The sequence below is a fragment of the Rutidosis leptorrhynchoides genome, chromosome 3 (assembly GCF_046630445.1).
Source record: "Rutidosis leptorrhynchoides isolate AG116_Rl617_1_P2 chromosome 3, CSIRO_AGI_Rlap_v1, whole genome shotgun sequence".
NCBI classification, from domain to species: Eukaryota; Viridiplantae; Streptophyta; class Magnoliopsida; order Asterales; family Asteraceae; genus Rutidosis; species Rutidosis leptorrhynchoides.
The window spans coordinates 641,398,314-641,419,821 of record NC_092335.1 but is presented as its reverse complement, the minus strand read 5'-3'; the positions used below and the strand labels follow the sequence as shown (position 1 = coordinate 641,419,821).

General features: G+C 33.1%; 2 protein-coding genes across 2 annotated transcripts; one reads left to right on the top strand and one right to left on the bottom strand.

The window, feature by feature from the left end:
• Positions 1-1,255: 1,255 nt before the first annotated feature.
• LOC139899113 (uncharacterized) lies at positions 1,256-3,709 on the top strand. Its single transcript, XM_071881931.1, has 6 exons — positions 1,256-1,550; positions 1,642-1,676; positions 2,698-2,853; positions 3,043-3,093; positions 3,213-3,277; positions 3,359-3,709. The coding sequence occupies exons 1-6, from the start codon at positions 1,474-1,476 to the stop codon at positions 3,455-3,457; spliced, it is 483 nt and encodes a 160-aa protein (XP_071738032.1). The 5' UTR covers positions 1,256-1,473; the 3' UTR covers positions 3,458-3,709.
• Positions 3,710-4,410: 701 nt separating this feature from the next.
• Positions 4,411-6,946, bottom strand: LOC139899112 (uncharacterized). The gene is made up of 5 exons (XM_071881930.1): positions 6,648-6,946; positions 6,483-6,546; positions 6,150-6,367; positions 4,814-4,883; positions 4,411-4,739 (listed from the first exon to the last, which is right to left on the bottom strand). The coding sequence occupies exons 1-5, from the start codon at positions 6,771-6,773 to the stop codon at positions 4,585-4,587; spliced, it is 633 nt and encodes a 210-aa protein (XP_071738031.1). The 5' UTR covers positions 6,774-6,946; the 3' UTR covers positions 4,411-4,584.
• Positions 6,947-21,508: the final 14,562 nt, after the last annotated feature.

Here is a 21,508-nt window from a genome sequence, read left to right as displayed (position 1 = left end):
TCTTCCTGTTCGCCACGAGTTAAATTTTTTCGACGGCAGCGTCAGACTCGAAATAATTTTATGAACAAAATGAAACTAACCACGTTCGAAACGGACACTTTTTAAAAAAATGCTAAACACAACGACAGCCCGTATCTTTCTGCTCGCCGCGAGTTACATTTTTCCGACAGCACCGTTACACTCGAAAAATTTTATTGAACAAAACAAAACTAACTACGTTCGAAACGGATACTTTTTAAAAAATGCTTAACACAACGACATCTAAAACGGCGCTTAACACATGGGCCGCGTTCTCCTCTGTAAATACACAACGCTACGTTAAATATGAATACGCAGCCCGAAAGCTCCCGCCGCAACGCGCGGGCCGGTTCGGACTAGTTATTATATTATATTATATTATATTATATTATATTATATTATATTATATTATACCTATAGACTAAAAACCCCTCAAATTTTTGTAGTTTCAGCTTTATCGAATTGTCGGTTTGCTTTTGCGTTCACACTACAAACGGTCCCTCAAATTCGGCTCAATTTACACAACAGCCCCTCAAATTTACACTTTTGCAAGGGTTAAATGCGTAAATATATAACTTTATTAAAATAAAAGAAACTAATTCCACCCGAATTTTTAACGGGTCCTATCTTCTCGCTCGGTGCGAGTTAAATTTTTCCGAGACCACCGTTCAACTTGAAAAAATCTGATGAGCACAACGCGACTAACTATACGCGGAACGGACATCGTTAAAAAACACTAAATAACGGGCCATATATTCTCGCTCGGTGCGAGTTAAAATTTTTTCGAGACCACCGTTCAAGTCGAAATAATTTTACGAACACAACGCGACTAACTATACGCGAAACGGACATCGTTTAAAAACACTAAATATTTCGGGCTATATTTCATACATAGACATACACGTCCAACAAACAAACCAATCTACTAGATTTATTAGGTACCAAACAACGTATATCCAAATTCGATCACGCGTTGAATACAACCGCAGCAACACGCAGTCGAATTTTTTTCTAGTTTAGATAATTTTACTTGATCTATTTATTTTTTATTTTTATTTTTTTAGATAATTTTTCTATAATTTTACTTGATCTATTTATTTTTTATTTTTATTTTTTTTAGATAATTTTTCTAGTTTAGATAATTTTACTTTCATCTATTTATTTATTACTGTAGACTGTAGAAATATCAATTCTCATGTAAAAAGTCGTTAAATAATCAAAATTCCGTCTACTTTCGTCCTCCTTCCTGCAATTATTACATCGTCTGGCCGACGGCACGGTCAAGAACCCTAGTTCCCAAAATTAACCCCAAACCCACATGTAACAAAAACACCATTAATAAGTTTTCAATTTCTTCTGTCCTTTTGTATATATACATACAAAGAATATTCAATATATCTTTCTTAATTGACGGTGGTGGTGGTTAGGGGATTAAAAGTTAATTAAAACATAAAAATGCTGGAAAACCCTACCGATTCATCATCTGCGGTCAACATTGCCACCGTCAAACGCTACGCACCTCCTAATCAACGGTATGCATCTTCTTTCCACACCAGAATTACTATTTTTTTTTTATATATAAAATATCTTTTTTTTTTTTAATTTATAAATTTGTGTGTGTAGGAATCGATCTATGGGAAGGAGGAAATCTGGTGGAGGTAAATCTAATTATTTTGTTGTTATTGTTGTTTTTTTAACTGTGATGTTACAAGCTGAAAATTAATTGCAAAGGCACTAGGCTAGGGTTTGGTTTGTGATTCGGATTTTAAAATTTTAAGCTCAGTTAATTGTGAACTTGATGCTAAGTTAGGATTATAGATGATAGGGATCTACAATCGAAGAACGAATGTTTGTTTGTTCCAGAAAGTAATGATCAGATATGGCAATTGACTAATTTTATTAGTTTACATGTTACTAGAATTGCAAATAGAAATTTTTTCATTTGGATTAGGGATTCGGGAACTTAGGATTATTGAACTTTAAGACAGGATGTAGATTTGAGTTGAATATAGCATGCATCGATTGACTTGTCAATCTTATCTGATCTGCAGCACTTTTGTTTCTTTTGATGTGTATATTAGGAATATTAGTATTTTTAATCGAAAATGTATGGTTGATGTCCTTGTCTCAAGATATGAGGTTTAGTGTAGCTTTAAATGTCTCATAGGATATATGAATGCTTTGAATTTAGATAGAAGAAATGCTAATTTTAGAATTTAGCAGAGATAGATCTACCTTGTGAAGATAAAATCTTTAACTCTTTAAGAAATTAATGATGTACAAGAGATACAAGTGTTTATCTCTTATCTGATTAGGGATTTAGGAAAGAAATATCGTATGATTCTTGAATTATAGCCATATATAGTGGCGTTAACAGCCTCTTATTAGTTATTACACTTTTGATCTCAACTAGTAATAACTGATAACTGACACCTATATAGCGCCTTGTTATTCATTTCTATAATTGTGATCTTGTAAATATACACATGTCAATTTCTGCAAAAGGTGCTACCTTTTACCACCAAATTGGCAGGTTATTTGAAAAGAACACAATACCTACCTGGGATTTAAAGTCAACTAATAAAAAAAGTTGAATCCGTCTATTCTACTTAGATTGATTAGTGGATACTCCTATAAAACTATGGATATCTTTGTAAGCTGACTGGTCCATATCTGCAGATAGATTGGAACGTGCACCTAGTTATGGGAACGATGGGGATAAAAATCAATCTGCTGCTTTGAGAAATGTTCCTATCATGGATCATGCAGATCCAATACGCTTAATTGGCTTGCAAGGATGTTGTGACAGTGAAGCTTATCAACTTTTGAACAACCGTATGTATTTCAAATTAACTATTTTCTGTTTATAAAGTTTAAAACTTTATATGATGTATATGCCATATATGACTACAGGCAGATGGATCATACCTAAATTGCTTCAAAATGTATCTTCTTTGTTGTCTTATGGAAGGGTAATATATAATCTTGAAGTAGTAATGTTAATATGTGAACTCTATAATGCAGGTTGGGCTGCTGCAATGAATGCATATGAAAATCCCTCAACTGATTTAGCTGGTGAGTAATACAATCTTATTATTGGTTCATGATTTCATCTACATGTAATCACATGTAATGTAATGATTGAAGTGGTTAACAGATAGAATCTCATATATATCTCTTTTTGTGTTTTACAGAGCGGCCAGTTATGTATTCAGGAAGCACTGCATCAGCATGGGGACAATTTCGACTTCCTCATCAGGTAAAAGATATAGCCTAAAAGTAGATAAATTATAATTGGCACCTTTATTAAAACAAATATATCTTTTGCAACTGTTGTCAGATGATTTCCCCGTCAGCTGGAGTTGGGCCTTCTGGGCCAAAAATTGATTTCTTAAGTGAACTAAGGCAAGCTATGCATAATTCAAATGCCCAGTTCTGACAAGTTACTATGAACTCTGGAACTGAGTTGGGGCTTCTGGTTCATGCTGATTATGATCAGAGACTGTTGTATGTGTTCTTTAACTTATGGTAATGCTGAATTTCATGTGTAAGGATTATTTGTGCTTCGTTTGTTGTAAAAGCATTCATGCATTAATTCGATGGTACTTCATATAAATGTATGCTATTTGTCAATGAGTTTGCACTTTGCAACTTTTTGTATGGTTGTTGCAACTTGAAGTAACATTAATCAGTTTCTAGTGTTCGGATAAACAGGTTCTGCTTGCTATCATTTGATTATAAAAGGGACAATCATCTTATTTTTGGGTTATTGGTGCATTTACTTAATTAAATTTTTTTTTTTTTTTTTTTTTTGAACGGCGGTTAGGATTCATTGATGGGGGGCTGAACGCGATGTTTGAACCCACTAACCCGATCACTTTTTTGGTTGAACTATTACAGTCCTACCGCCCCACGACGAATCTGTGTAGGCATCGCGTGTGGTAAACCCCCCTCGGATGAGGTTTGAATGCAAGACGTCTGCAACCTTCGAGGCTCATGGAATGAGCGGGTAACAATAAAGGAAATTTTGCAGCGAGTAAGTAATTGATTATTCTGAGAGTTTAATAACATTACCTATTTCCCTTGTTTCAACCAATTTTCATAGCACTTCACATGTACGTCAATGTCTTGGAGTGTTGTTAATGTTTGTCGTCTCGGTCGACTAGTCGGTTTGGTGAGTAGCCCATCGTGTTTCGCCTAAAAACGTCTAATTAGTGGGTCAACGTTAAAAACGTCTAATTAGTGGGTCTACGTCTACGCGACCTTTTCAATCTTGATGTATCGTTTCTGACTTACAGCAGAAGCAGATACAAGCGTTATTTTTGACAACCACGGTTGATAACATGATTTGTTATTAGTCAGTATCAGGTAATTACTTTCAAAACTTGAATAATCATTCAAGAACTATTACTATCAAATAACTCAAAGCATAGGTGAATGAATGCTATTAGATATGTATAAACATTGTGCTTAGAGCATCAAGAACCGAAAAAACTTGTACATTTGATGATGCTGTATGATGATATTTGAGAGTTGAAATAGTTTCTTGTTAGAAACATGTTTTGATCAATCTGTCCAGACTGGAATTATTCCTTGTGCAGCTAAACGTTTTTCAACCCAGAATACAAGTAGTTTTGCTGTGACTTTTTTCTCGTCTACAAGAAAAGGTTCGACATTGCTTGCAGTTGACCCGTATGAAGATAGCGAAAAGCCTTTTGGACCTATTGGAATTAAGATGATTATCAAATGGTAATTATAAGAAAATGGTAATTAAACAGGGAAGAAGAGAACTTACCATTAATACCATCTGGGAACAATGCCCAGAATGAATGTGGAATATCCTTCTTTAAAAAAGAGCCTTCTAGCTGTGCATGCAAACAAAAACATAATAATGAGTATATACCAGATCAGAAGAGGTTGTTATTGTTAGTTGGGGTGTTCATCGGTTTGGTTTTGAATTCAATTTTCGGTTAAATCGAATTTGTAAAAGTAAAACTGAAAAAAACAACACTCAATCCCACATGTGTGGGGTATGGGGAGGTGAGACGTAGACAATCCTTCCCCTATTCTAGAATAAAGAGAAGTCATTTCTTCACCCCGAGTGAAACACCCCAAAGAGTAGAGAAAGTTTTCCCTCTCTCTGTTCGACAGCTAAAGAGATTGCTTCCAAGAGGACCTCCGGCCAAAAAATATTAAAAAATAATAATAATAATAATAAAAAATAAAAAAATTAAATAAATAATAAATAAATAAAATAATAATAGTAGTAATAAATATTAATAAAATAATAAAATAAAATAAAACATATATAAATAAAAATAAAATAAAATAAAACATATATAAATAAAAATAAAAATAAAAATAAAATTAACGCCATAAAACTGGTCGAATCAGATTTTCGTGGGTTTTAAATCGTGCCTGGAGTTCAATTTAGGCTCTAAGTGGCAGTCAAGTCATCAATAAATCGACGTTTGGTGTTGACTTGCTTAATAGAGCCGTATAAAATAAATAAATAAATAAATAAATAAATAGAATGCTAATAATAATAATAATAAATAATATATAATACTAATAATATATAAAAGTAAACTGAAAACCAACTAAAACAGAACCGAAACCCGAATTCCAAATCAGTTTGGTTTTTTTCCGTTTTGTATTCGATTCGGTTTTAGGATTAGTCGGTTTGAAAACACCCTATTATTGCGTAGGATGGTTATCGAACCAAAATCGAGTCTGCATGACCTGTTAAAAAGAAACAGGCATGAGCAAATTCTCGAAAACCGATAATGAACCGGTACCGAATATCGAACCGATGGGTTTTTGGTTTCGGTTCCTGATTTGGGACGAGTTCGGTATCGGTACCGATAAACCAACCGAAAGTGGATACCCGAATGTGGCTTGACACGTGGCCGTCCAGTGTCCACGAATGTCAAGCTTGAGTTTGGTTTCTGTAGGCTCAGGGATAAAATCGAAACCCAGTATCACAAACAAGAGGGATCTAGACACATGTGAAGCTAAACACCAACTGCTTTAACAGTTTTCCTTAAAAAACCTTAACTTCAAATAGATAAGAGTAATCATATGCTGATTAAATTAGAATAAGATAAATATAATGAAATGTTATGACTTACCTTGTTATCCTCGAAAAACAACTCGAGTTCAGAGATATCTTCTTGTGTTTCAAGAATTGATCTTAGAGAGGGAATCACATCCTCTTCCATCATCTCCGGTAATGGCTTCACTGGTGCCTTTGCTGGCGGCTTTGGCTTCGGTTTCTCCGGAGCAGCAGCGGCATCTTCTTTGGCGGCTTCCACCTCTGTCGACTCTCCCTCTTTTGCTTCAGCAGCAACTATAATAGAGACTCATATGTATGTTAGTCATGCAGGGTTTTTTTTTTTTTTTTTTTTTTTTTTTTAATGCAGCAGAAGATGATTTTGCATAGCTAATTTTAAGCTGAAAATTACCAGTAGAAGCAGAAGAAGATGATTCTGCATAGCAAACTGTGTTCCTATGCGAAATACCTGCAATCTGTTCATATATACAAACCAAAATTCATCAATAATTTACTCTCGTCTTACAGAAGTTCAAGTGTTTGCGAGTTAAGTAATCGATATCATTTTTTTTTGTACCAAATGGAGTGAACTCGATTTATTATCCAACGAGCTGCAAAATGGAGAAGAGGGAAAATTCAAATTCAAATTCAAATTTGGCAACGTAATAAAGCCTCTTGTGGTTGCCAATTTAATCGCCATCATCGTGCTGGTATGAATTTTAGATACTAACTAATATGCTGTATGTGAACTAATTTTGTTAGTATTTGAATTGCACAATATGAGAAGACTGAAGGGTGCATACTGCATAGACAGTTGGGGGTAAGTTTGTTAATGTCATCCACAAAATGTTTTTGAGGATTTGGTACCACAGAGTTATCTTCATATTTTATTGTTTGTATATGTATGTGTAACTAACATGTCCTAACTCCTAAGGGTAAAAAATTCAGAAAATAAGTTGTTAACTTGTTATATACTACTCCCACCGTCACATTATAAATGTCTCCCAACAAACTTTTTTTAGTACTCCTATTTAAGATAGGTTTGAAAAATGTCATTTTTACCCTTATATCAGAGTTCCATCTAGACTCATCTTTAGTCCATTAATATATTAGATCTAGACCCGTAGAAACCCATTTCCAATTCATTTTAATATGAAAAAATGAAAAAAAAAACTTAAAAAATGAAAAAAAATCAAATAAAAAATTAGAATAATTATAAAAAATTAAACAAAACAAAAAATAATATATATATATATATATATATATATATATATATATATATATATATATATATATATATATATATATATATATATATATATATATATATATATATATATATATATATATATATATATATATATGATCAAGAGGGAAGTAACCAATCGGGGGAAGCAAAATCTTTTTTTTCTTCGTTTTTTGAAAAAACTTTGTTCACGAACATTATAGGTTGGATGAAAATATGAACATTTAATAAAGACACTTTGTGATAAATGTTTTTATTTTGGCGGGAAAACGCTCGAAGAACTAATATATAACAATTATCGTATTTTTCGAGGGTATGTTGAGTTTTAGATATTAGGGTTTAGATATTAGGGTTTATAGGGTTTAGATATTAGGGTTTGGAAATTTAGGGTTTAGGGTTTAGATTTAGGATTTAGATTGAGTTTTTAACACGAACGATTTAGAGTTTAGGGGTTAGGGTCTAGGGTTTAGGGTTTGGTGTTTTGAGTTTATGGAATAAACCCAAAACACCAAACCCTAAACCCTAAACTCTTTTTTTTTTTTTTTTTTTTTTTTTTTGAACGGCAAGCTTGCATCAGTCCGGACCGAAGCCTAGTCATCATTTGCAGATACACACGCGTTCGGGCAGGAAACCCGAACCATATTACAGGGATCCGAACCTTAAACCATCCTGAGGGGCAGGCGGGTCGGATCTGGGTCCTGAATAGGTCGGTAAAACCTTCCCAGGGGCAACCCGGCTTATGGTAAGTAAGCCTACCACGGGTATTTTTAAAGAGTGAGATTCGAACTTGAATCCACTGCTACCCCTTGCCCTAAACCCTAAACTCTAAATCGGACTGAATTTTACTTCGCAAAACATGAAGAAGAAAAAAAACGTTAACATTTTTCACGAACAATATTATCTTGAATGTTATTTTTATCGATCGTTTTCCCGCCTAAATAATAACATTCATCACGAAGTGTCTTTTCTAAATGTTCATATTTTCGTGTGATCTTGATGTCTGGAAAAAAAATTCCAAAGAAAAACGAAAAAAAAGAAGTTTTTTGCTTCCCTCCGATTGGTTACGGCAGGATCAATGGAGAAGTAACCAATCGGGGGGAAGTGGGGGGAAGCAAAAAACTTTTTTTTTTTCGTTTTTTTGGAATTTTTTTTCCAGGCATCAAGATCACACGAAAGTATGAACATTTAGAAAAGACATTTTGTGATGAATGCTATTATTTAGGCGGGAAAACGATCTACAAAAATAACATTCAAGATAATATTGTTCGTGAAGAATGTGAACGTTTTTTTCCCCCATGTTTTGTGAAGTAAATTCAGCCCGATTTAGAGTTTAGGGTTTAGGGTTTAGGGTTTGGCCCTAAACCCTAAACCCTAAACCCTAAACTCTAAACCGTTCGTGTTAAAAACTCAATTTAAATCCTAAATCTAAACCATAAATCTATACCCTAAACCCTAAATTTCTAAACCCTAATATCTAAACCCTAATATCTAAACCCTAAACCATAAATTTCTAAACCCTAATATCTAAACCCTAATAGCTAAAACCTCAACATACGCTCGAAAAACACGATAATTGTTATATATTACTTCTTCGAGCGTTTTCCCGCCAAAATAAAAACATTTATCACAAAGTGTCTTTATTAAATGTTCATATTTTCACCCCAACTATAATGTTCGTGAACAAAGTTTTTTCAAAAAACGAAAAAAAAAAAGTTTTTGCTTCCCCCCGATTAGTTACTTCCCTCTTGATCCTTCCATTATATATATATATGGGCAGGATCAATGGGGAAGTAACCAATCGGGGGGAAGCGGGGGAAAGCCAAAAAAAAAAATTTTGTTTTTTTTTGAATTTTTTTTCCCGGCATCAAGATCACACGAAAATATGAACATTTAGAAGAAACACTTCGTGATGAATGTTATTATTTAGGCGGGAAAACGATCGACAAAAATAACATTCAAGATAGTATTGTTCGTGAAGAATATGAACGTTTTTTTTTTCATGTGTTGTGAAGCAAAATTTAGCCCGATTTAGAGTTTAGGGTTTAGGGTTTAGGGTTTGGTGTTTTGGGTTTATTCCATAAACCCAAAACATTAAACCCTAAACCCTAAACCCTAAACTCTAAACCGTTCATGATAAAAACTCAATCTAAATCCTAAATCTAAACCCTAAACCCTAAATTTCTAAACCCTAATATCTAAACCCTATAAACCCTAATATCTAAACCCCAATAGCTAAAACTTCAAAATACGCTCGAAAAACACGATAATTGTTATATATTATTTCTTCGAGCGTTTTCCCGCCAAAATAAAAACATTTATCGCAAAGTGTCTCTACTAAATATTTATATTTTCATCTCATCTATAATGTTCGTGAACAAAGTTTTTTCAAAAAACGAAAAAAAAAAAAGTTTTTGCTTCCCTCCGCTTCCCTCCGAATGGTTACTTCCCTCTTGATCCTACCAATATATATATATATATATATATATATATATATATATATATATATATAACAAAATTAAAATATAATTATTATTTTTTAAAAGTAATAAAAATTAAAGAAATTAAACAATTGAATAATTAAAAATATAAAAAAAAATGAGAATGAAAATAAAAATTAAAAAAATAAAAAAATAAAAAAGTATAATAGTTAAAATTTTATAAGAAAAATGGGTCTCGGCCCGATCCAACCTGTTTGGACCTGCCCTGTTCAGCCTGTTTGAAAATTGAGATCCATTCGACCCATGACCCGTTTTGACCCAAACTCTGGACCCAACACGACCCGTTTGCCAGGCATAATACCTTGTTGCATCTAATCATTCACTGAGTTTATCAGTTTCCAATCTATGAATACTCAAACTAATAGTTATTCACTTTGAAGTTTCATAATTTTCAATTTGATTGCTCCTTTTTACTTGATCCCTACATTAAAAAGATATCATGTCAAATGGATGAAAGTTTTAATCGAGTTATTAACCTTTCTTTTGATGGAAAATCGTGTGTACTTTTACCAAAACAGATTAACGCAGCGGATAGTTAAAATAATAATCTTTTATTATTTTATGAACAAAATTTAACAAGATTAAATTTTCACTTATTTAATGAAACATGCACATGATTAACGATTCCAAAGATCCAGTTACACCACTAATAATTGTCAAAATATGTAATTCACAAAGTGAGTAAACGATATACCTTTCACGATCAAAAATATGACCGTCTCTTAGGATAGTCCACACTACACTTCAAACAACGTCAATGGATGCTAGTCCAAACCCAAGTAATAATTAATCAACATTTGATTAATATTATGAACCCAAAATAATACTCTGTATGAAACATTGTTATTTCATTTCTTACTTTCTCTCTTTCTATATGTATCGACCAAAAAATTTAATAATCTAATTCACACTTGCAAAAGAGAGTAATATATATTACCTTTTAGAAACACCCGTGAACCTTATATTACTCCGTGAATTTTTTTCTTTTTGAAAGAATCCAAAATAGGATATTGTATTCGATTTATGTAATATCATAAAGTTGTATTTCTCAAATACTTCAGGGGTATGTTATGTAACTTATAATTAATAATTTCTATCATGTCGCTTTCATGTGAATAGTAAATTAATTAATTTCGATTTATTTACTATTCATCTATATATCTATAAATTTTGACTCCAAGTGTCATAAATAAGTCCATTAACCCACTTCATTTACTATTGTTTTTTTTATCCACTATAACCACTTAACCATATGGTAAAAGTTTTTAATATTTTATTATTCTATATCTAATCTATATTTATATCTATATCTATCTTTTTATATTGAGTCATAGATCAGTAAATGAAGCTAATAAATTATGGTAGTCTAAAGAACACACAATATGTCAATCAAATACGTGATCAATAAAGGGAGTCTAAAAGTTGTAAGGAAGCACAAGAGACTCGAATTCCTCTTAGATTATATAAACCAATTTTTTCTTTTCATTTTGTTTTAGCTTTTATTTCTCTATGTAACGTAATATGTAATATCTTATTATACAAATACGATCATATTTCTTATCTTGAAAAGCAACCACCATAATGAGATACCATAGTTGTGCATGAACTTGCTGGTAGCCTGGTACTTCGTATCGTTTTGTAATTTTCGTTGCGTACATATTTTCTCTGTTCAGTTTAAAAATTATATTATTTCAGTTAGATTGCATAGTCAACCATCGCAAAATGTGTTATGCTTTTGTTTACTAATTATACGTCTGCAAAAATATTTTTGATCAAGACAAGCTGAAAAATATTTTCAGGGAAAGCGATAGTCTCAAAAATATTTTTGATCAAGACAAGCTGAAAAGAATGTTGAAGCAGGGGATTCAATGTCTGATGGAACAGTTCAGGTTATTGGCTAGAGGCCTCTCTTTTACATTTCATTTAATTTGTAGGTTCCTGTTAATGAACATTTTCAAATCATCAATTATTTTCTTCAAACAATTACATATTATTTTGGTCCGTTTGCAATAGCAAATTTTAGTTTTTAATTATTACTACTCTGCATTTATAGCAACATTCATAACAAGATTTTGTAGTGGTGGTGGAATTGGAAAATTATAGTATATCTTTCATATGTTGTTTGATAGTAATAATTATCGAAATAACTGAGCTAGCACAAATGGTTATAAAGTAGAGGATGCTGAGGCATATTACATCTGTTATCTGCATTGCATCGTGTTAAGTTTTATATTTGAGTTTTATAAATGTTTGTTTTATTAGTCATATACCATGTCAATTCTTTTATTTGAGTTCCGTAATCATTAAATGATATTGGGTTCTCTTAAACATTTATTGATTTCATTGACGTTGAACTATGTAACTAACGTTTTATTATCAGCTATATCTCTAAGAAGCTTCATCATTAATGTTTGGGTTTACTTAATAATTCACTAATCTCATTAACAGAATCTTCGTTGTAATGTTTTTGACCCCTCACTAATCATCTAAGTGTGATAATGTTTAACCATGTAATCATTACATAGTTTTCGTTACCTTCAACAAATCATCAAATACAAACACGGTAGGTTTTCCAAATGGGTAAACATACGACATGGGGTAAGGGATTAAATTAGTGTTAAAAGTTGCATTTCGGCCCATTTCTCCCATGTTAGAGATATAGCATGTCTGTCACATGAGGGTTCATTTGTTACGGATGTTTTCATTTGAAATTCATATATTCTCATTATGTCAACTAAGTCGGCCATCATGACATCATAACCACAGGTGTCTTAGATACAGGTTAGCTAGCCTCTTTGTAATTATATTTTGAAAAGGCCGTGATACTTTCTTTTTTGTAATGATTTTATTTTAACCCACTTTTTATGACTCTATGAACTATATGCATGGTGGCAACCGCACTCTTAAAGCCCAAATGAACGACTAGGGTTTAACTTCAAATCTTCAATCGTTGTCTTACACTATGTTATACTCCATATGTATTTATCGTCATTGTCTATTTATCTTACAGTTTTGGTTCAATGTTCGGTTATTGAGCATAGGCATATAGCCACTCCTACCAACACGACGATATAACTACAACAACAACAACATGGTTTCACAACGCTCCTTTGACAACATGTAACAAAATATCCAAATCTTTAATCTACAATTAGATTATTAAAACGTGAGACAAATCGTGCAACGCACGGGCATTGACCACTAGTATGAATAGTTAATGAATTAATTTCGATTTACTATTTTGTTACTTGAGTAATATATATACATCATATATATATTTTATTTGACGTCTCGGTGTATATGTGTGTGACCCCGAAGGCTCAAATGATGTTGGCCATATAGTTATATGTTGTACCTTGCACATTAATCCTACAGACTCCCACTTATGCATGGCACAATATCAAGTAACTATACAAACAATGGTAAGCGTCTAGCAACACGTCATTGTCCCCAAATTCATGTGAGGGTAGTTTCTCGAAACTGTTTATGGTAAGTGTTAAATGTCATTCGTCCTTTTGTTTCAGATAACTTTAGTTAAACTTGAGATATGGATCATCGGTCATTCTCATTTGTTTAACAATTTTGTTTCTCGATCTTAGAACTGAATTAGATCACCAAATTAATTAAGTATCATCTTAATTACATCTGGGTGCGGCCACACAAATATCTTATTCATTCATCGAGGAGCTCAAAAGTATCTAACTCCAAACATTTCGGAGGAACAAATCCTATATTGCATACACGTGTCTATCACGAGCTTTACATTATACCCAATAATGGCCTTTATAACAGCCTTATTCAGGACAGCATTTAACCATATCAAAGTACAATGCTACACTCATCAAGATGGGCGTGCATCTCAAGTCTAAGGACACAAAGACATAATTACTAAAAGATTCACTACTGACTACGATCCATGTAGTGACATCTCATGGTTGGGTCATTTCAATATTCATCATCAATGAATACATATGAAATTTGGTCTCAACAAGTTAACTATTTATCATCAATAAATATAACCAAAACTTCATATTAATCTTAATTCATGTTATTCCCATAACATGATTGATTATGGAGATTTTAAATAATCAACAATTACTCATGGATTAAACATGCTAATATAGAACACAATGATATATATGAAAACGATCATACCATCAATATATCAATTCATTATGATAAAACTGTTTAATGTTCCAAAAATATCCAAATACTAAATTACAAATTAAAAATATCAGCAGCATAACGAAGTCCAATACTACTAGCATGATCATCATGCTTGTTGTGTGTCATGGGCTTCGTGAACGGGTCAGCCACATTATCATCTGTATGAACCTTAAGAATACTAATATCATTCCTCTCAACGACTTCTTGAATGTAGTCAAACTTTCGAAGAATGTGTCTGCTACCTTTACGTACACGTGATTCTTTCGCAAGTATAATAGCACTTGAATTATCACAGTACATTTCCATAGGGGATTCAATGCTGGGAACTACTCCGAGTTCAGCAATAAACTTCCTTATCCAGACAGCTTCTTGAGCAGCTTCTGAGGCAGCAATGTATTCTGCTTCCATTGTAGACTGTGCAACTGTGCTCTGCTTTTAGCTTCTCCAATCAACTGCCCCGCCATTCATGACAAAGACATACCCTGACTGGGATCGAGAATCATCTCGATCAGTTTGGAAACTAGCATCTGTATAACATCTAATACTCAACTCTTCTTCCAAACCACCGTAAACCAAGAACATATCTTTAGTTCTCCGCAAATATTTAAGAATGCTCTTAACAGCAATCCAATGTTCTTCACCTGGATTCTATTGATAACGACTCATCAAACTCAAAGCTAACGAGACATCAGGTCTAGTACATAACATGGCATACATAATGGATCCTATAGCCGAAGCATACGGAACATATTTCATTCGTCTTATCTCATCAGGTGTGATAGGACTTTGAGACTTGCTCACGGTTATGCCCTTTTGCATGGGTAATGCTCCGCGCTTGGAGTTTTGCATGTTAAATCTTCTCAAGATTTTGTCAATGTATGTACTTTGACTCAAACCAATAAGCCTTTTGAATCTATTTCTATAGATCCCGATTTCAAGAATATACTTAGCTTCTCCAAGATCTTTCATGGCAAAACATTTTTCAAGCCAAGATTTGACATCTTGCAAAGTTAGAATGTCATTTCCAATAAGTAGTATGTCATCAACATACAAGATCAAGAAGACAACTTTGCTCCCACTAGCTCTAATGTAAACACAGGGCTCATCTTGGTTTTGAGAAAAACCAAACTCTTTGATTTTCTGATCAAACTTAAGATTCCAGCTCCTGGATGCTTGCTTTAATCCATAAATAGATTTTAGAAGCTTGCATACTTTAGTAGGATACTTAGGATTCACAAACCCTTCCGGCTGAACCATATATACGTCCTCGCTTAGGTCGCCATTTAGGAAAGCAGTTTTGACATCCATTTGCCATATTTCATAATCATGAAAAGCAGCTATGGCAATAAGTATCCTAATTGATTTAATGCTCGCGACTGGTGAATAAGTTTCCTCATAATCAATTCCTTGAGTTTGAGTATAACCTTTTGCCACCAATCGAGCCTTAAAAGTGTTTACATTACCGTCCATGTCAGCCTTCTTCTTAAAGACCCATTTACTGCCCACTGTCTTGCAATTGGGTGGAAGATCAATCAAGTCCCATACTTGATTATCTTTCATGGACTGCATCTCTGCCTTCATAGCATCTCCCCATTTGTCAGATTGTGGATCTGACATGGCTTCATCATAGCTAGAGCGTTCATCATAATCCCCTAGATGAGGTACATCTGAATTAATCAGAAGATTTAACCTCTCAGGTTGATGAAGAGTTCTACTAGATCTACGAAGTATAGGTACAACACGTTCTGGCTCACCAACAGTGTGTCCAGCTTCAATGTGTGGTTGGCTAGTGCCTTCAGAAGGTATGTTACTTTGTGATTCTTGAATTTCCTCAAGATCTACTTTACTCCCACTGACTTCTTGTAAGAGAAAATCTCTTTCAAAGAATTCAGCAAACCGAGCAGTAAACACTTTGTTTTCAGCTTGGTAGTAAAAGTAGTAACCCATTGTTTCCTTTGGGTATCCCACAAAGTGACATTTGATACCTCTGGGTTCTAACTTGTTTGAAGTGTCACGTTTCACATACGCTTCACAACCCCAGACTTTCAAATAAGACAACTTAGGACTCTTTCCATGCCATAACTCATATGGTGTCTTATCTACCTTCTTAGTTGGAACCATATTGAGTATGCGTGCAGCAGACTCTAATGCATAACCCCAAAAAGACATTGGTAGAGTAGTTAGACTCATCATAGATCGAACCATATCAAGTAAAGTTCGATTCCTCCGCTCCGACACACCATTGTGCTGTGGTGTATAAGGTGGAGTGAATTGTGAGACAATCCCATAATTCTTCAGGTGGTCCAAAAACTCTTGACTCATATATTCCCCTCCCCGATCAGAACGAAGGGCTTTAATGGTCTTTCCAAGTTGATTCTCTACTTCATTTTGAAAGATTTTGAACGTTTCAAAAACTTCATGTTTATGTTTCAGTAAGTAAACATAACCATATCTACTATAATCATCAGTAAATGTAACGAAGTATGTTTCACCATTTCTAGACATAGTTCTAAAAGGGCCACATACATCAGTATGTATTAGTCCTAAAAGATCTTTAGCTCTTTCACCTAAACCGGAGAAAGGAGCCTTTGTCATTTTTCCACATAAACATGACTCGCATACATCAAATGACTCAGAGCCAGTTGATTCCAAAATCCCATCAGATTGGAGTTTTGAAATGCGTTGTTTGTTTATATGACCAAGACGACAATGCCATAGATAGGTATTATTCAAGTCTTTCTTGACTCGTTTGGCAGTACATGTATATTCAGAATTATTATTTGAAATTACACCATGCATATCAATTTCAAAAATACCATCACGTGGAATAGCATTAAAATAAAATACATTATTCTTAGAAACTGAAATACCAAAGTGCATAAATGTAAGTTCAAAACCAACATTTTTCAAAAGAGAAACTGAAATTACATTGCTCGTAATACTAGGAGCATAATGACATTGTTCCAACAAAACAATAAGACCACTAGGTAAAGTAAGCTCATAGGTGCCAATAGCTTCAACAGCAGCTCGAGCCCCATTGCCCACTCTTAAGTCTAGTGTGTCTTTCTTCAGTCTCTTATTTCTTCTCATTCCCTGCATATTGTTACAGATGTGAGTACCACAACCAGTATCAAAAATCCAGGAATCACTAGAAAAAGTATATAACTGTATATGAAATATACCTGATTTGCTGGTCTGGCCAGCTTTGCCTTTTCTCAACTCAGATAGGTAGGAAGGACAGTTCCTCCTCCAGTGGCCAGCCTTTCCACAGTGGAAACATTCTGCGTCTTTCGCTGGGTTTTCTTTCTTGGGAGGTGGTGGAATCTTTTTCTTAGCAATTGACTTGCCTTTTCCTTTTCCCCAAGTTTTCGGCTTATTCTTTTTCACTCTACCTTCCCTAATCATAAGGACACCTGGATTGGAAACCTTATATGGAATATCCTGTTCAGCAGTTTTGAGCATCGAGTGCACCTCTGCCAGAGATTTCTCCCAACCTTGCATATTGTAATTCATCACAAATTAGTGATACGATTTTGGTAGTGAAACCAAAACCGTGTTCACGGCCAAGTTAGGCGGCAAGGTAGTTCCAAGTTTTTCCAATAGGTCAATGTAGCTTTTCATTTTTAAGACATGAGAGCTCACTGATTGACCCTCCTCCATTTTGCATGTTTGAAGAAGCTTATAAGTTTCATATAACTCTTGACTAGCCTGTTTCTGAAACATATTTTTCAGCTCAGTCATCATATCATATGCTGTACGATCTTCCATTTCCTTTTGGAGGTCAGAAGTCATACTAGCAAGCATGATTAAAGCTATCTTCTCTTGCTCATCAAACAACTTCTGATAAGCATTCTTTTGAGCAGCAGTAGCTGTCTCAGGAGGAGCTTCGGGTAAGGGTTCTTCAATTTTGTTCAACTTCCCTTCAAATTTGAGAACAATTCTCAGGTTGCGGTGCCAATCGAGAAAGTTTGAACCATTGAGTTTTTCCTTCTCCAACAAAGAACGGAGGTTGATTTGGTTTACGTTTTGATTGTTTGACATCTACAAGAGAACAAGATTCAATTTTAGTATTTTCGATATTGTACTTTAATAAATTAATTACCCAAGTTTTAATATATTTAAAAACAATTAATTTACGAAAGCCTAAGATCCACATAGAGGTTTCATAACTACATCTGTTGATCAGCTAGCAGTTATAGAGTCTACTGGTAGGTAGCGAGTACCAATTGCATCACAGATGCAACTCTTAGATCTTTATGGGACCTTGAGATATGTGTAGTCTAACAAACCACTATTATCTATTGACATGTTTGTCCCATCCTTGCCTCGAACTCAGGTCTCACCGTGAATACGATTAAGTCGTCCAATTTGGAAACAGTGGAAATTCAGCCTAGTCTCACTCGTAACTGAAAATCCACCTCGTGGCTATAATTCAATTAGGTCTCACCGTAATCAAAAAATAACGAGGAGTGTTTGCAAGCTCATTGGATGACATGACTTAAATTTGACGGGTATTTTAAAAAAATGTTTGTGTTAACGAATAATGCATGCACACAAGATTCGCTACAATTTGTTAAAAAACATTTTAACCAATTTTATATATGTCGATCGTGTTTATGCGTCAAGTTTGTTATTTTATTTTATATATAAAAAATAACAAATACACACTGTGTATCATTTTAAAACATTTTTAAAAGATGTCGCTCATATATATTATTTGAGTTCCAAAAAAAAATATTTAACTTTAAACTCGTTAGAGTTTAACTTTTTAAAATCATCAATTTTAACCTTTGAAACTCGTTACTAGTTTTATTTGATGTTTTCATCAAAAACATTTAGCATATATTATAATCAACAATTAAATATAAATGCGTAAAAATAAAACACAACCATACCATGCATCACACACACATAGCCTAGCCCAAAAATCCTATGCTTGATCCCATGAGCTGACATGGGATCAAGAGGTCAAACTAAGGGTAATATCGTAGCTCCCACTTGATTCAAGAATCAAGTGAAAACTTGACAAACGCCATTGTTGTCAACTTGACATGTTCGCCATCTTCTAAGCCAAAAGCATGTTGTATTTTATCTTCAATCTTCATCTTGTTACATTTATTTAAATTTGAAAATACAACTAAACTAGTACTTTTACAAATTGAAATAAAGTTAAATACAATACTATGAAAATGGAAAATAAATATAATACAACTTTGGCTTCAAAATGGCCTTCCTAATAAATAATCAACATGACATAATATTGCCGTAATCAACAATCACAACAATCATACATAGGTCGGGGCATTATGGGCTATGTGTGCAATCACAATTTTAATAACTACATTATTAAAACTTAAATTTGGCTTGTCCATGGTTACAATGCATGTGTATAACCATGGAATAAAACAATCAATAATTATAATAAATATTCAAGCCATAACAATTAAATCTACAATTTAAAATAGTGATATTCTTTCAATTATATTTGTGCGTCATGAGGTTAAGTCTAGATCAACCGAGTTGACTTTAAAAACCAAAAAGGTTTCGACTTTCACCAATATACCACAAAGCTAAATCTAAAGAATAGTCACACGACAATTAAGATGGTGTAAAAGCGGCTCGGATACCACTGATGGAAAATCGTGTGTACTTTTACCAAAACAGATTAACGCAGCGGATAGTTAAAATAATAATCTTTTATTATTTTATGAACAAAATTTAACAAGATTAAATTTTCACTTATTTAATGAAACATGCACATGATTAACGATTCCAAAGATCCAGTTACACTACTAATAATTGTCAAAATATATAATTCACAAAGTGAGTAAACGATATACCTTTCTTGAAGAAACTGATTGAAGGAGAGAAACTGTGATGACCCAGAAATTTCGACTAAATTTAAACTTAATCTTTGTATGATTAACATTTCCGACATGATAAGCAAAGTCTGTAAAACTGAATCTCAAAATTTTTGAATTACTTTTATATATTTAAATACCCTTCGGTTGTTTTCGACGATTCGCGAACAATTATATGTAAATAGATACATATATACTATAACATGAAAAGGTAACAATGTATTAATTGTTTGATACCGTACATTAAACTTATTGCTTTAAATATCTATTTGAATGTATATGATAAGTTGAAATATTTATTATTAAAATTTATTTATAAATAACTTCCAATGTGTATTTAAAAACTGATTTATGTATATTAAAAAGATATATACATATATATAATAAACGATAGTAACATTCGTTTATTGATTCAATTGATATTTAGATAAGTTAACTAAAGCGTTTAAGATGAACCAGTTAAACACTAATTTGTTACAGTGTTTTCAAATTGCCACATTACTCAAAATGCTACAGTGTTTTCGAAAATCACTATTTGCTACAGTGAAATTGACTTTGCTACAGTAACTTTGCTACAGTAAAACGCTATTATAAAAATGTATTTTAACAAATAGCGAGATGATGATTTATAGAAGTAAATGACTAAAACACTCGAAAGTTTAAGATACACTTTGAGTGATATAATTAAGGGATAATTTAAGGCTATTGATAAGGCTAAAAAGGAACATATATTTCATAGCATTATCCCCCAAGAAAGACAGGATTTTAGTTGTAATTGTTCCATATTCAAGTAATATTCGTTTATATTTAATAAGTGCGAAGACAAAAGACGAAAACGAAGAATTGAAGACGGAAAGGTCCAAAATGCTCAAATGTACAAGATACAATTAAAAAGGTTCAAATTATTGATGAAGAACGTCTAAAAATGACAAGAGTACAAGTTGCGGAACGCAAAGTACACGATATAAAATAGTACGCAAGGACGTCTGAAAATCCGGAACCGGGACCCGAGTCAAGAAGAAACGCCCGACGCAACGGACCAAAAATATCTAGTCTACTATGCACAAGAATAAAATATAATATATAAATAATTATATTAATTATTTATATATTTATATTTATTTTATATTATGTCGACAAGCTAGGAGCCAAAACAATGTGAGCTGTCCCTGGTCCTCATGCGAGTCGCATGGCCAGAAGGCCATTTCCATGCGAGTCGCATGACTCCAGATTTCAGGCCAGGTTCTATAAATTGCAACATTTTCTGCCGAGTAAAGAAAAGAAAAAAAAAACACACACATACATATTACTCCGTATTTATTTTATTTATTATTTATATTATTATTATTATTATTATTATTATTATTATTATTAATAAGATTATTATTAATCTTATTATTTTTTTTATTATTAGTGTTATTATTTTTGCGATACAAAAATAATAATGTACATCAAATATTACGACGGAGTGCTGTCCAAGTAATTTTCAAAATGAGTTTTCGAGCAAGCTAGAGCTAAGGAAATTATGGGTTATTGCCAAGGAGGTTATGGGTAATGTTTGAGGGTATTTTTTTGTGAATCAAACCTCGTGTTTATCATCTCCGATGCGTCTACGTGCTTTCCTGCAATATTGTATATCAATATTAAACAGTGAGTTTCATATGAT

Coding starts and splice junctions, on each gene's coding strand:
- LOC139899113 (XM_071881931.1), top strand. CDS start 1,474: ATGCTGGAAAACCCTACCGATTCATCATCTGCGGTCAACATTGCCACC. Junction 1,551..1,641: donor TACGCACCTCCTAATCAACG/GTATGCATCTTC, acceptor TTGTGTGTGTAG/GAATCGATCTATGGGAAGGA. Junction 3,094..3,212: donor TCCCTCAACTGATTTAGCTG/GTGAGTAATACA, acceptor TGTGTTTTACAG/AGCGGCCAGTTATGTATTCA.
- LOC139899112 (XM_071881930.1), bottom strand. CDS start 6,773: ATGATGGCGATTAAATTGGCAACCACAAGAGGCTTTATTACGTTGCCA. Junction 6,368..6,482: donor ATCTTCTTCTGCTTCTACTG/GTAATTTTCAGC, acceptor TCTCTATTATAG/TTGCTGCTGAAGCAAAAGAG. Junction 4,884..6,149: donor TGTTTTTCGAGGATAACAAG/GTAAGTCATAAC, acceptor TTGCATGCACAG/CTAGAAGGCTCTTTTTTAAA.